The 13407-nt window shown below is 56.2% G+C and overlaps 1 protein-coding gene across 1 annotated transcript in view; it reads left to right on the forward strand.

The window, feature by feature from the left end:
• Window positions 1-1609: 1609 nt before the first annotated feature.
• NOTCH3 (notch receptor 3) overlaps window positions 1610-13407 on the forward strand; it is a 43598-nt gene continuing 31800 nt past the window's right edge. Inside the window, exons 1-6 of the mRNA XM_033196580.1 lie at window positions 1610-1811; window positions 5539-5617; window positions 11298-11440; window positions 11519-11857; window positions 11950-12072; window positions 12160-12393. Coding sequence (XP_033052471.1) covers window positions 1694-1811; window positions 5539-5617; window positions 11298-11440; window positions 11519-11857; window positions 11950-12072; window positions 12160-12393 — 1036 coding nt within the window. The 5' untranslated portion in view covers window positions 1610-1693. The remainder of the gene's footprint in view (window positions 1812-5538; window positions 5618-11297; window positions 11441-11518; window positions 11858-11949; window positions 12073-12159; window positions 12394-13407) is intronic.

Below are 13407 nucleotides of genomic sequence, written 5' to 3' on the forward strand. Positions count from 1 at the left end.
AATCCCAGCACTTTAGGAGGCCAAGGTGGGCGGATCACTTGAAGTCAGGAGTTCGAGACCAGCCTGGCCAACATGGCAAAACCCAGTCTCTGCTAAAAAAAATAGAAGCTGGGCGCGGTGGCTAACGCCTGTAATCCCAGCACTTTGGGCGGCTGAGGCGGGCGGATTACAATGTCAGGAGATCGAGACCATTCTGGCTAACATGGTGAAACCCAGTCTCTACTAAAAATACAAAAAAATTATAGCCGGGCGTGGTGGCAGACACCTGTAGTCCCAGCTACTCAGGAGGTCGAGGCAGGAGAATGGCGTGAACCCGGGAGGCGGAGCTTACAGTGAGCTGAGATCGCGCCACTGCACTCCAGCCTGGGCGACAGAGCGAGACTCCATCTCAAAAAAAGAAAAAGAAAAAATTAGCCAGGTGTGGTGGCACACACCTCTAATCCCAGCTACCTGGCAGGTTGGGGGGGATGGGGGCTGAGGCAGGAGACTCGCTTTAACCCAGGAGATGCAGATTGCAGTGGGCCAATATAGGGACACTGCACTCCAGCCTGGGTGACACAGCGAGACCCTGTCTCAAAAAAAAAAAAAAAAAAAAATAGAAAAGAGAATTGATCTAATTGAGCCAGATGGGCTGAGGGCCAAAGATGTGTGGGGTATGGGGGTGGGACTAGGGGGCTGGGGAGACCCTTTGAGTCACAGAGGGTAGTAAGGAGGAAGTGGGTTGCTTTCTGGGAGGGCTGAAAGAAGGGTGTGTGTGTGTGCATGTGTGAGCACACACGCATGCATGTGACTCCTAGTGTGTGTCTGAGGTCTGAGGCTGCAAACGTACTCCTAGGCTTCTTGCCTGGTTGAGTGGGTTTTAGCGGTTTTTTGTTTGTTTGTTTGTTTTGTTTGAGACAGGGTCTTGCTCTGTTGCCCAGGCTGGACTGCAGTGGCACAATTTCGGCTAACTGCAACCTCAGCCTTCTGGGTTGAAGCGATTTTCCTGCCTCAGCCTCTCGAATAGCTGGGACTACAGGCGTGCACCACCATGCTCAGCTCATTTTTATATTTTCAGTAGAGTCGGGGTTTCACCATGTTGGCCAGGCTGGTCTCGAACTCCTGACCTCAAGTGATCCATCTGCCTCTGCCTCTCAAAGTGCTGGGATTACAGGCGTGAGCCACCGCACCCGGTCGACTTTTAGGTTTGTGAGTGTTTTAGATCAGCGAGTCCTGGGGAATCTTGGTGCATGGGCTTGCATTTGCGCGTCCGTGGCTATGGGTCCATGAGCCTCTCAGGACGTGACTGGTCTCAGTTTCCAGGGTTTCTGGGAGGCTGTGTTTTTGTCCCAGCTCCAGAGGTGTCCTGCTCTGGGTGTGTATTGGGGGATGGGGATGGGGTGCGTGGGCGTTCAGCAGGTTGGGTGTGCCCGCCACTCCGGGTTCGGCCCGCGTCTCACTGCATGCTCGGCCTGGGTTTCCGAGGGTCCGCGCGTCCCAGGCCATGCGGGTGGAGGGTGGGCAGGGACCCCGGGAGGCCGGGCGGGGGGCGGGGGCGCGCTGGGCCGGCCCCGGGGCGGGGCGAGCCTTCGAGGGCTGGGGGCGGGGCGGCCCGGCCGCCTCACTTCGGCGAAGTTGGCGGCGCGGAGGCTGGCCCGGGACGCGCCCGGAGCCCAGGGAAGGAGGGAGGAGGGGAGGGTCGCGGCCGGCCGCCATGGGGCCGGGGGCCCGGGGCCGTCGCCGCCGCCGTCGCCCGATGTCGCCGCCACCGCTACCGCCACCCGTGCGGGCGCTGCCCCTGCTGCTGCTGCTAGCGGGGCCTGGGGCTGCAGGTGAGGGGCCGGGACTTGGCGGATGGGACGAGGGCGGCAGAGGGGGAGTGCAAGAACCCCCAAGGCCGGGGCTGGGGGCTTTCATGGGAGGCAGGAACCAGGGTCGGGGAAGGCGCGCAGGAGCCCGGGGTTGCATGCCAGTCCTGGAGGTCCCAGAGGTTCAGAATGGGGAGGACCCCAGAGGCCCAAGGAACAGGGACCCTTGAGCGATCAGAGCAGAAGATGAAGGGACCCAGGAGTCCGAGACTGGGAGCTCGAGGTGCAGGGATCAGGGACTCGAGGTGGGAAGGGTGTACAGAGTCCGGGACTCGTCCCCATCCAACTCACGCCTGGAGTCCTGGGTAGCTTATGGTTGGGGGCCCAGGTACTCCTAGGCCGGGGACCTCTCGCACAAAAGCCCCCCCACCCCGCCCCCGACACCCGGGGCGGGCCTGGCCCGGCGGGGGGTGGGGAGGGGGCGCGAAGTTCTGGGAGCTCTGAACTCGGAGAAAACTTCCCAGACCGGCGCGCAGCAAGACCCGGAGCCGGATTCGGAGCCGGAGCCTCGGCGGCGCGCGCGCCCCCTCCCCCGCCCGCAGCCCCGCTCCCTCCTCTGGCCGCGGGGACCCGGAGGCCCTGAGACCCCGCCCCTGCACGGGGAGGGGAAGGGGCGAGGACTCACGTGCTCCCCTTAGGCTCCAGCGCCCCCTCCCCACGGCCGGAGCCCCTCCCCAGTCGGCCAGGGGCCCCCCGCCCCTCCTCTTCTCCTCTCTCCCCTCCCCCGCTCGGGACAATGGCCGCGCCGTCTAGACACCCCCTCCCCCCGGCCGGCCTCGCGCTTTCTTTGCCAGACAAAGCGGGACCCGCGGCAGGGCCGGGGAGGGGGCTGCGGGGGCACCCCCCTCACCGCTACGGGAGGCCTGGTGGGCGGGGGAGGGGCGCCGGCCAAGGCCCCTGGCCAGGGGTCCCAGACGCCACTGTGGGGCTTGGCGCTGGGTGGAATGGGGGTTTCGGGAGTGAACGGCCTCCCCAGCCCAGCCCCGGGGCCCGGACGGGACAGGACAGGGCAGGAGCAGCCGCCTCCGCCGGACCAGCGGCGCACACACATGGCCTGTGACACACTCGCTGGCACACACAACTCTAGGTCAAGTAACAGAGATGCAAACCTGCACACACACAGCACACTCGCAGACATGCACACCTGGCTCAGGAAAGACACACCCAGCTTCACACACACAGCTCACACATTGACATACATGCACACACAAATATGATCACACATACTGTGCATCACTAGTGCAAGGTGTGGTACACACGCTGCCTGCACACACTCAGACAGCACACAGATAAAGATTCAAGGACATGCTTACACCCAGCTCACACATGCAGATGGACAGATAGCCAACCCATACACAGACACAGCGGTGCACACACAGGTCACACCAACACACAGCTGTACACCCAGATGCCCGGTTCACATACACAGATACACAACAGACACAGCCTGCATACAGACAGCACACACATCTGTGCACTCCTGTATGGGTGTGCAGCTCATACACACATGGGCACACCCACGCTGACATGCATGTACAGATAGACTCACATGTAGCTGCACAGGGACACAATAGATGCATGCCCAAATCCACATACAGACTGACACACAAGCCTGTGCACGCACACACATGTGGCTCACATTGCCTACAGCTCAGCGTGACCCATAGCCCATGTTATGAGACCCACAGCGTGAGTTCACGAACACCCACAGGTCCTGGTGTGGGTGGTAGTGTCCAGTCGGCTTGTCCTGTGGGGAAGGCGACATATATCATGTACGCCCATGCTCAGGATCAGTTCAACTCATTCTGTCACTCACCCTCACCCTCTTGTTTTCTATTTCTTTCTGTCCTTCTCTCTCTCTTTTTTTTTTTTTTTTTGGATACAGAGTCTCACTCTTCCCAGGCTGCCAGGCTGGAGTGCAGTGGCGCGATCTCGGCTCACTGCAACCTCCGCCTCCCGAGTTCAAGCGACTCTCCTTCCTCAGCCTCCTGAGTAGCTAGGATTACAGGCGCCCGCCACCACGCACAGCTAACTTTTGTATTTTTAGTAGAGGCTGGGTTTCACCATGTTGGCCAGGCTGGTCTCAAACTCGTCCTGTCCTCAGGTGATCCATCCACCTTGGCCTCCCAAAGTGCTGGGATTACAGGCGTGAGCCACCGCGCCCAGCCACTTTCTATTTCTTTTCTTTCTTTCTTTCTTTTTTTTTTTTTTGAGAGGGAGTCTTGCTCTGTCGCCCAAGCTGGAGTGCAGTGGCGGGATCTCGGCTTACTGCAAGCTCCACCTCCTGGGTTCATACCATTCTCCTGCCTCAGCCTCCTGAGTTGCTGGGACTACAGGCACCCACCACCACTCCTGGCTATTTTTTGTGTTTTTAGTAGAGAAGGGGTTTCACCTTGTTAGCCAGGATGGTCTCGATCTCCTGACCTCTGATCTGCCGGCCTCGGCCTCCCAAAGTGCTGGGATTACAGGCGTGAGCCACTGCGCCTGGCCCGTTTCTTTCTGTCCTTCTCTGTCTTCTCCTGGTCTATCTGCTTCTAGTTCATTGTTTTTTTTTTTTGTTTTTGTTTTTTTTTTTTGAGACGGAGTCTGGCTCTGTCTCCCAGGCTGGAGTGCAGTGGCCGGATCTCAGCTCACTGCAAGCTCCGCCTCCCGGGTTTACACCATTCTCCTGCCTCAGCCTCCCGAGTAGCTGGGACTACAGGCGCCCGCCTCGTCGCCCGGCTAGTTTTTTGTATTTTTAGTAGAGACGGGGTTTCACCGTGTTAGCCAGGATGGTCTCGATCTCCTGACCTCGTGATCCGCCCGTCTCAGCCTCCCAAAGTGCTGGGATTACAGGCTTGAGCCACCGCGCCCGGCTAGTTCATGGTTTTGTGTCTTTCTGTTTTTCTCGATCTTCCTTTCTCCATCACCCTCTTTTTGACACGAGCACGCATGGACATACACACTGTGTCCCCACACCTGATCGAATGCACACAGTTCTCCACTAGCTCAGATCCAGCCACACCCTGGACCCGTCTGGCAGGACAGTTAGACTATGCCACACCCTAGAGGGACACAGCCCTTAGGGATGGTGATGTTGGACAGGGCAGCACATGCCTTGTGCCAGTTGCCCCTCCCTTCAACACACACCCTATTCCAGCAACGCCCAGCGCTGGCTGCTACTGGAGATGCTGTGCTCACTCGTGGGTACATGCCTTGGTCCCTCTCCCAAGAGCACAACGCAGGCCTGCCTGGCTGGAGTAGATGCCCATCAGGGAAAGGAAGACCCACGGCCCTAGGATCCCCTGCCCCTTCCCCTTTTATTACCCCTGAACCTGGACTTGAAGTCCCAGACCTCCCTGTAACACTCAGCACCCTTACTTCCTGTTTCGGCACACCCCATTCTGCACATCTTGGCTCTGGCAGCTTCCCGAGCCCCCACATCTGGCACAAGACAGCCCCTCCTCCTGCCCGCCCCTGCTTTGTGGTTCCCAGGGCCCGAGCTGGCAGGGACAGCTGCAGTCTCAACAGCTGGGGCTGGGGCGGGGGAGGGGGCCGTGGGAACTGTGGATGGGGGGACTCCCTGCATCCGCAGAGACGCCCCCAGCCCCATGCAGCTGTTGCCTGGTGGAGGGAGGGAGGGGGTTTGTCACTTGGGCCTGGGGTTCCTGGGCACCTGGCTGATCCTCCACCTTCCTTCGCCCCCACACAGCCCCCCCTTGCCTGGACGGAAGCCCGTGTGCAAATGGAGGTCGTTGCACCCAGCTGCCCTCCCGGGAGGCTGCCTGCCTGTGAGTGCCTGGCTCAGAGCCACCAGTGGGCCCTGTGTGGGGGGTGCGATTTGTCTTCTCCCTCTGCTTCTGTGTTCACCATGGATGTCTCTACCACTTCCTACATGTGTGTGGCTTGGGCAACCTCTTGTGTTTCCCCATTGGAAACTGAGCAGGGGCTCTGCAGTCTTCTTGGCCTGGGTTCAAGTCCCACATCATGTTGCTGACCATCTAGGATTTAAACTCTTTATGTCTCAGTGTCATGGTCTGCAAAATGGACCTAGTAATCCGAGCTTCACAGTTCTTGGCCACCTGAGGTCACATGTAAAGCCCCCCATGAGACAGGTATTATTCAATCAACAAACTGCCAGGCACCAATGGCAGTGGCTCACACCCTCCATGCCCCTCCCGTCTCTCAACATTTAGTGGTGGGGGACATAGGAGGCCTATAATACAGTCCTCCACTGTCACTTACTTGCAGTGTGACTTTGGGCTAGTCACTTTCCCTCTCTGATCATCATTGCACCTGTGAGATAGGGCATGCTTCACCCTGGCGACTGTGAAGGGGCTTAACAATTTAGTTGTTAGATATCGCAAGGAAAGGCAGGGGGTTGCGGGGAGCAGAGCAGAGGCTGGGAAAGAGCTGAGCAGAGACGGAAAGAGCTCAGTTTGAATTCTGGGGTCTGGGACACCTTGAGCATTCAAGCTTTTTGAGCCTCAGTTTTTGCATCTGGAAAATGGGGCAATAATAACTCCTGTATGCACTCAGCATACATTAACTGCTCAGAATACAGTATGTGCTCAACACATAGGCATTATTATAAATAATAATGGTAGGGAGGCAGGAAACAGGTGCTCTAAGGAGAAGTCTCTCAAGATTATGAGGAAATGCTTGGCTCCTTTCATGCTATCATTAATAACAGCAGTTCACGCCGTAGCCATTAATTGACTCATTAATGTATTCATTTATTCAGCATCATGTGTGCCAAGTACTGGGTCAGTCCCAAGCTGGGTCGGTCTAGGGTGATTTTAGACCCAGAAGAGCCGCTTTGAAGTTACACCTACATTTATTTTGGCTGGATCTCCCACTCGGGCTCACCTTTGTGGAGGGCTGAGCCTGACTGAGGGGGTTTCCTGGGTGGGGCTGGGGTGTCTGCGATGGTGGGGCTGGATGGGGAAAAGTGTGACCTTACCTGGAGCCACACACCTGGGAGGGCGAGCGGTGGGGCCGGGCGCCTGCGCAGTGGAGCTCCGCGCCTGGAATACTGCCGACAGGTGAATGCGCCCGCGGCTGCCCCGCCCTTCGACAGGTGAATCACCGGCGTGCGCGGCGCCCGGAGCCCGGATCGCCCGGAGTGGAGCGGGCTCAATCCTCCGAGCTGGGCTGTGGGAACCACTGCCTGCACGCCCCCCACCCCCCACGAGTCTCTTTCATGGTCTTAAATACTCAGGTCCTTTCAAGGATGCCCCAAGCTGTCACCCCACCCATGGATCCCCCAAGACTCCCCCCCTCCGACCGCAGAAGGTTCCATAGACCTCGTCCCCATCTCCTAGTCCTCGCCTCACCCGCTGTGGCCCCCCCGACCAGGTCTGCGCTCCCCACTCCGTCTCCCCCAAAGCTTAGGCCGTGGGGCGGGGCGCGGGCTGGGGCTGGAACCGGCCCGACCGGTCGGCGGGGGCGCGGGACTCAGAGCGTGGGAACCCGCCCGGGGCGTCGGGAGGGGGCCCGCGCGGGTCGCGCCCTGCCTGGCGGTGGGACCGGCTATCCTCGGCGCCCAGCTCAGCGCGCCCCCTCCCGACGCGCGGTCGCGGCCGCAGTGGTCGCCCTGCAGGCCTTGGAGGAGGGGGCGGGAGCTGTGCCCTCCCCTCCCAACGCCACCCGCACCTCTGCGTGCTCGGCCGTGCCCCGACCTGTTTCGCTGGGGGCCGGGGTGGGGGGGATCTTGCGGGTGACGCTGACTGAGTCAGCCGCTTGTTGAGCTCAGTCGCAGGCGTCTGGGACAAGCCGGAGGGAGGACAACCGCGCCAGGGACGGGGGAGGTAGAGGGGGGTGAGGGTTGGCAGCGTTGGGGGGCGGAGCTAGGACTCTCTGGCTTCTCCAAGCCCCTCCCTCTGACCACGCTAGAGCCCCTTGGAGATTTCCAGTCTTAAGACCAATCCCTCCCAGTTCCAATTTCTCACACTCCTTGGTGGGCTTGGGGAGGGGAGTGCAGGTTGAAGGACCACCCCCCCAGAGATGAAGGTACCGACAGCAGTGTCAGTTCCCCAACCCTCCACCTTCCCATCCCTTCATGGGAGGCTATATAAGTCCCAGGGAAGGGACTTGAGGGTTTGTGGGAGCCCTGCTGTCTGTCCCTGTCAGTGAGAGTTACTCGTTTCCGCGTGGGATGCTGTGGCTTGGTATCTTGAGTGTTGGCCAGGCCATGGGGTCCAATTGGTGTGTCCCTCTATGTGTGTAGCTGTGGTTTCTGGGCCTATGTGTGCTTGGGTGGTTGTGTTCTGGGGTCTGAGACTTTTCTCCTTTCTTTCTTTCTCTCTTTCTTTCTTTCTTTCTTTCTTTCTTTCTTTCTTTCTTTCTTTCTGTCTTTCTTTCCTCTCTTCCTTCCTTTCTTCCTTCTTCATTTCTCTTCCTTTCTCTTTCTTTCTTTCTTTCTTTCTTCTCTTTCTTTCTTTCTTTCTTTCTTCTTTCTTTCTTTCTTTCTTTCTGTCTTTCTTTCCTCTCTTCCTTCCTTTCTCTTTCTTTCTTCTTTCTCTTCTTTTCTCTTTCTTTCTTTCTTTCTTTCTTTCTTTTCTTTCTTCTCTTTCTTTTTTTTTTTTTTTGAGACGGAGTCTCGCTCTGTCGCCCAGGCTGGAGTGCAGTGGCCGGATCTCAGCTCACTGCAAGCTCCGCCTCCCGGGTTTACGCCATTCTCTCGCCTCAGCCTCCTTCTTTACTACTCCCTCTCGCCCGGCTTTTTTGTTTTTTTTTCTTCTGTTCCATTTCTCTCTCCTCCTCGTTCCGCCCGTCTCGGCCTCCCAAAGTGCTGGGATTACAGGCTTGAGCCACCGCGCCCGGCTCCTTTCTCTTTCTTTCTTTCTTTCTTTCTTTCTCTTCTTTCTTTCTTCTTCTTCTTTCTTTCTTTCTTTCTTTCTCTTTTCTCTTTCTTCTCTTTCCCCTTCCTTCCCTCCCTCTCTCTCTCTTCCTTCCTTTCTCTTTCTTTCTTTCTTTCTTTCTTCTTTCTCTTCTTTTCTCTTTCTTCTCTTTCCCCTTCCTTCCCTCCCTCTCTCTCTCCTTCCTTCCTTTTCTCTTTCTTTCTTTCTCTCTCTCTCTTTCTTTTTCTTTCTTTAGATTGAGTTTTGCTCTTGTTGCCCAGGCTGGAGTGCAGTGGCTCTATCTTCACTCACTGCAACCTCTACCTCCTGGGTTCAAGCGATTTTCTTGCCTCAGCCTCCCAAGTACCTGGGATTACAGGCATGTGCCACCACACCCAGCTAATTTTTTGTGTTTTTAGTAGAGACGGGGTTTCTTCGTGTTGGTCAGACTGGTCTCAAACTCCCGACCTCAGGTGATCCACCTGCCTCGGTCTCCCAAAGTGCTGGGATTACAGGCGTGAGCCACTGGGCCTGGACAAGGGTCTGAGACTTTTGATTTGCTGTTCCCTCTGCCTGGAATGCTGTTCCCCATAAATCCCCATGCCCCCCTCGTTACCTTCAAATGTCTGTGAAAACAGAATTCCACCTCCTCAACCCCCTCATTCTATCCCTTAGCCCTGTGGTTTAGCTTCCTACTGCTGCTCTAACAAATTACCACAAACTGGATAGCTCGAACAACAGTAATTCATTGCCATGAAGTTTGGAGGTTGGAAGTCTGAAATCAAGGTTTCGGCAGGGCTGAGCCTCTCCATGGGGACCCAGGGGAGAACTGACTCTTGTAGCTTCCGGTGGCTCCAGACGTTTCTCAGCTTGTGGTTGTCTCACTCCAGTCCCTGTCTCAGTCTCCTTCTCTTCCTTCTCCCACCCAAATCTCCTTTTGGCTGCCTCTCTCATTTTTTTGAGACAGAATCTTGCTCCGTCACCCAGGCTGGAGTGCAGTGGCGCAATCTCAGTTCACTGCAGCCTTCAACTCCCAGACTGAAGCGATCCTCCCACCTCGGCCTCCCAAGAAGCTGGGACTACAAGTGTGAGCCACCACTTCCAGCTAATTTTTTATTTTTATTTTTTAAATGGAGTCTCTCTCTGTCACCCAGGCTGGGGTGCAGTGGCATGATTTTGGCTTACTGCAACCTCCGCCTCCCAGGTTCAAGTGCTTCTTCTGTCTCAGCCTCCTGAGTAGCGGGAACTACATGTGTGCACCACCACGCCCAGCTAATTTTTGTGTTTTTAGTAGCGACGAGGTTTCACCATATTGGCCAGGCTGGTCTTGAACTCCTGACCTCGTGATCTACCCTCCTCAGCTTTCCAAAGTGCTGGGATTACAGGTGTGAGCCACTGCACCCGGCCTTTTTTGTTTGTTTGTTTTTGGAGATGGAGTCTCCCTTTGTCACCCAGGCCGGAGTGCAGTTGTACAATTTCGGCTCACTGCAACTTCCACCTCCCGGGTTCAAGCGATTCTCCTGCCTCAGCCTCCTGAGTAGCTGGGATTACAGGCTCCTGCCACCATGCCAGGTTTTTTTTTTTTTTTTTTTAATGGAAAAAGGGTCTCCCTATGTTGCTCAGGCTGTTCTCGAACTTCTGTCTTGAAGTGATTGTCCTATCTTGACCTCCCAAAGTGTTGGGATTAGTCGTGAGCCTTTCGCTTGTATGAACACTTGTTACTGAATTTAGGGCCCAGGTGAATACTTCAGAATAATCTCATCTTGACATCTCTCATTTAATTGCATCTACATAGCCAGGTGTGGTGTCGTGTGCCTATAGTCCCAGCTACCCAGCTACTCCAGCCTGGGTGACAGAGCAAGACTCAGTCTCTTAAAAGAAAAAAAAAGAAAAGAAAAGAAAAAAATTACATCTGCAAAGAGTCATTTTTAAAAAAAAATAAGGTCCTAGTCACAGGTTCTGGGACATGGACATAACCTTTTCAGGGGCTGCCACCCAACTGACTACATCCTTCATGGTTCTGATGGCTGTCACCACCCCCTGCCAGCATGTTGTATAGTAATTTGTTATTTCTATATGTTCTCCTTGCCTGGACCTTGCTGCAAGGATCCAGAGGGGTAGGGACCACTTTCATTGTGTTTGTTACTGTATTTGTATTGCTCAGGACATAGTAGGTCCTCAGAAAATCTTCATTGCATGAATGAATGTGTGTTTTGTTTTGTTTTGTTTTGTTGGGACGGAGTCTCACTCTGTCACCCAGGCTGGAGTGCAGTGGCACGATCTTGGCTCACTGCAACCTCCACCTCCCGAGTTCAAGTGATTCTCCTGCTTCAGCCTCTTGAGTAGCTGGGACTACAGGCACACACCACTATGCCCAGCAAATTTTTGTACTTTTAGTAGAGACAGGGTTACACCATGTTGGTCAGGCTGGTTTTGACTGGTCTGACTCCAAGTGATCTGCCTGCCGCAGCCTCCCAAAGTTTTGGGATTACAGTCGTGAGCCACCGCGCTCAGCAAATGTGTGTTTGCTGCGCTGTTTCCCTGTGTGTTTCTTGCCTGTCTGGTGTGTATCTTTGTGTCTGGGGCCATCCTGCCCTGTGCTGCCCGACCAAGCCACCTCTGCCCACAGGTGCCCGCCTGGCTGGGTGGGTGAGCGGTGTCAGCTGGAGGACCCCTGTCACTCAGGCCCCTGTGCTGGCCGTGGTGTTTGCCAGAGTTCAGTGGTGGCTGGCACCGCCCGATTCTCATGCCGGTGCCCCCGTGGCTTCCGAGGTGAGAGGGGAAGAGTCTGGAGGGGAGGCAGGCGGAGGTGTCGTCAGTCCCAAACTAACCCTGTCCTGTTCCCTCCAGGCCCTGACTGCTCTCTGCCAGATCCCTGCCTCAGCAGTCCTTGTGCCCACGGTGCCCGCTGCTCAGTGGGGCCCGATGGACGCTTCCTCTGCTCCTGTCCACCTGGCTACCAGGGCCGCAGCTGCCGAAGTGACGTGGATGAGTGCCGGGTGGGTGAGCCCTGCCGCCATGGTGGCACCTGCCTCAACACGCCTGGCTCTTTCCGCTGCCAGTGTCCAGCTGGCTACACGGGGCCTCTATGTGAGAACCCCGCCGTGCCCTGTGCGCCCTCGCCGTGCCGTAACGGGGGCACCTGCAGGCAGAGTGGCGACCTCACTTACGACTGCGCCTGTCTTCCTGGTGAGTGAGCCCTACTCAGGGGAGGCAAAGGGATGGGCGTGGGGACATCAGGCCAGCCCGACGGTGACCATCCTTGCCCCCTTCCCTGCTAGGGTTTGAGGGTCAGAATTGTGAAGTGAACATGGACGACTGTCCAGGACACCGATGTCTCAATGGGGGGACATGCGTGGATGGCGTCAACACCTATAACTGCCAGTGCCCTCCTGAGTGGACAGGTGGGCACTGGGGCCAGAGGGAGCGGGGAGGCAGGCCTCGGGTGGACATGCTCCAGGTAGCTGGACTGCTGCATCTGTGTGCCACAGGCCAGTTCTGCACAGAGGATGTGGATGAGTGTCAGCTGCAACCCAACGCTTGCCACAATGGGGGTACCTGCTTCAACACGCTGGGTGGCCACAGCTGCGTGTGTGTCAATGGCTGGACAGGCGAGAGCTGCAGTCAGAATATCGATGACTGTGCCACAGCCGTGTGCTTCCACGGGGCCACCTGCCATGACCGCGTGGCTTCTTTCTACTGTGCCTGCCCCATGGGCAAGACTGGTGAGTGGCTGTTTCCTCTGCAGGGAGCCATGGATGGTTTTTAGGTGGGGCAAATAAGAAGTCTGACTTGAGTGTTAGAAAGATTATGCTAGGCTGCGCACAGTGGCTCATGCCTGTAATCACAGCGCTTTGGGAGGCCAAGATAGGAGGATCGCTTGGGCCCAGGACTTTGAAGACCAGCCTGGACAACATAGTGAGACCTCATCTCTACAAAAACTTGGTAGGCTGGGTGTGGTAGCTCACGCCTGTAACCCCAGCACATTTGGAGGCCCAGGCAGGTGGATTGCTTGAGTTCAGCAGTTTGAGACCAGCCTGGGCAACATGGCAAAATCCTGTCTCTACCAAAAATACAAAAAATTAGTTGGGCATGGTAGTGCATGCCTGTAGTCCCAGCTACTCTGGATGCAAAGGTGGAAGGATGGCTTCAGCCCAGAAGGTGGAGGTTCCAGTAAGCTGAGATTGAGCCACTGCACTCCAGCATGGGAGACAGTGTAAGACCCTATATTTGAAAAAAAAAAAAAAAAAAAAAAAAAAAGAGGCCAGGCGCGGTGGCTCACGCTTGTAATCCCAGCACTTTGGGAGGCCGAGGCGGGCGGATCACTAGGTCAGGAGATCAAGACCATCCTGGCTAACACAGTGAAACCCTGTCCCTACTAAAAATACAATTAGCCAGGCTTGGTGGCACACGTCTGTAGTCCCAGCTACTTGGGAGCCTGAGGCAGGAGAATGGCGTGAACCTGGGAGGTGGAGCTTGCAGTGAGCGGAGATTGCACCGTTGCACTCCAGCCTGGGTGACAGAGCGAGATTCCGTCTCAAAAAAAAAAAAAAGATTATGCCGGAGGCGACTTTAGAGGGGAAGTTGCTGGGAGAGGAAGCTTGGGAGAGACTTAGGAGGAGGCTGACATTGCACTGATGCATGCAGAAGCCATTGGAATTGGGGAACTCCTAGAAGTTATCTTTGGAAGTGGCAAAGATCAGAGAACATGTTTAGGAGGGGAACATGGATATAGAAAG

The sequence above is a fragment of the Trachypithecus francoisi genome, unplaced genomic scaffold, assembly GCF_009764315.1.
Source record: "Trachypithecus francoisi isolate TF-2019V2 unplaced genomic scaffold, Tfra_2.0 Lachesis_group5, whole genome shotgun sequence".
NCBI classification, from domain to species: domain Eukaryota; kingdom Metazoa; phylum Chordata; class Mammalia; order Primates; family Cercopithecidae; genus Trachypithecus; species Trachypithecus francoisi.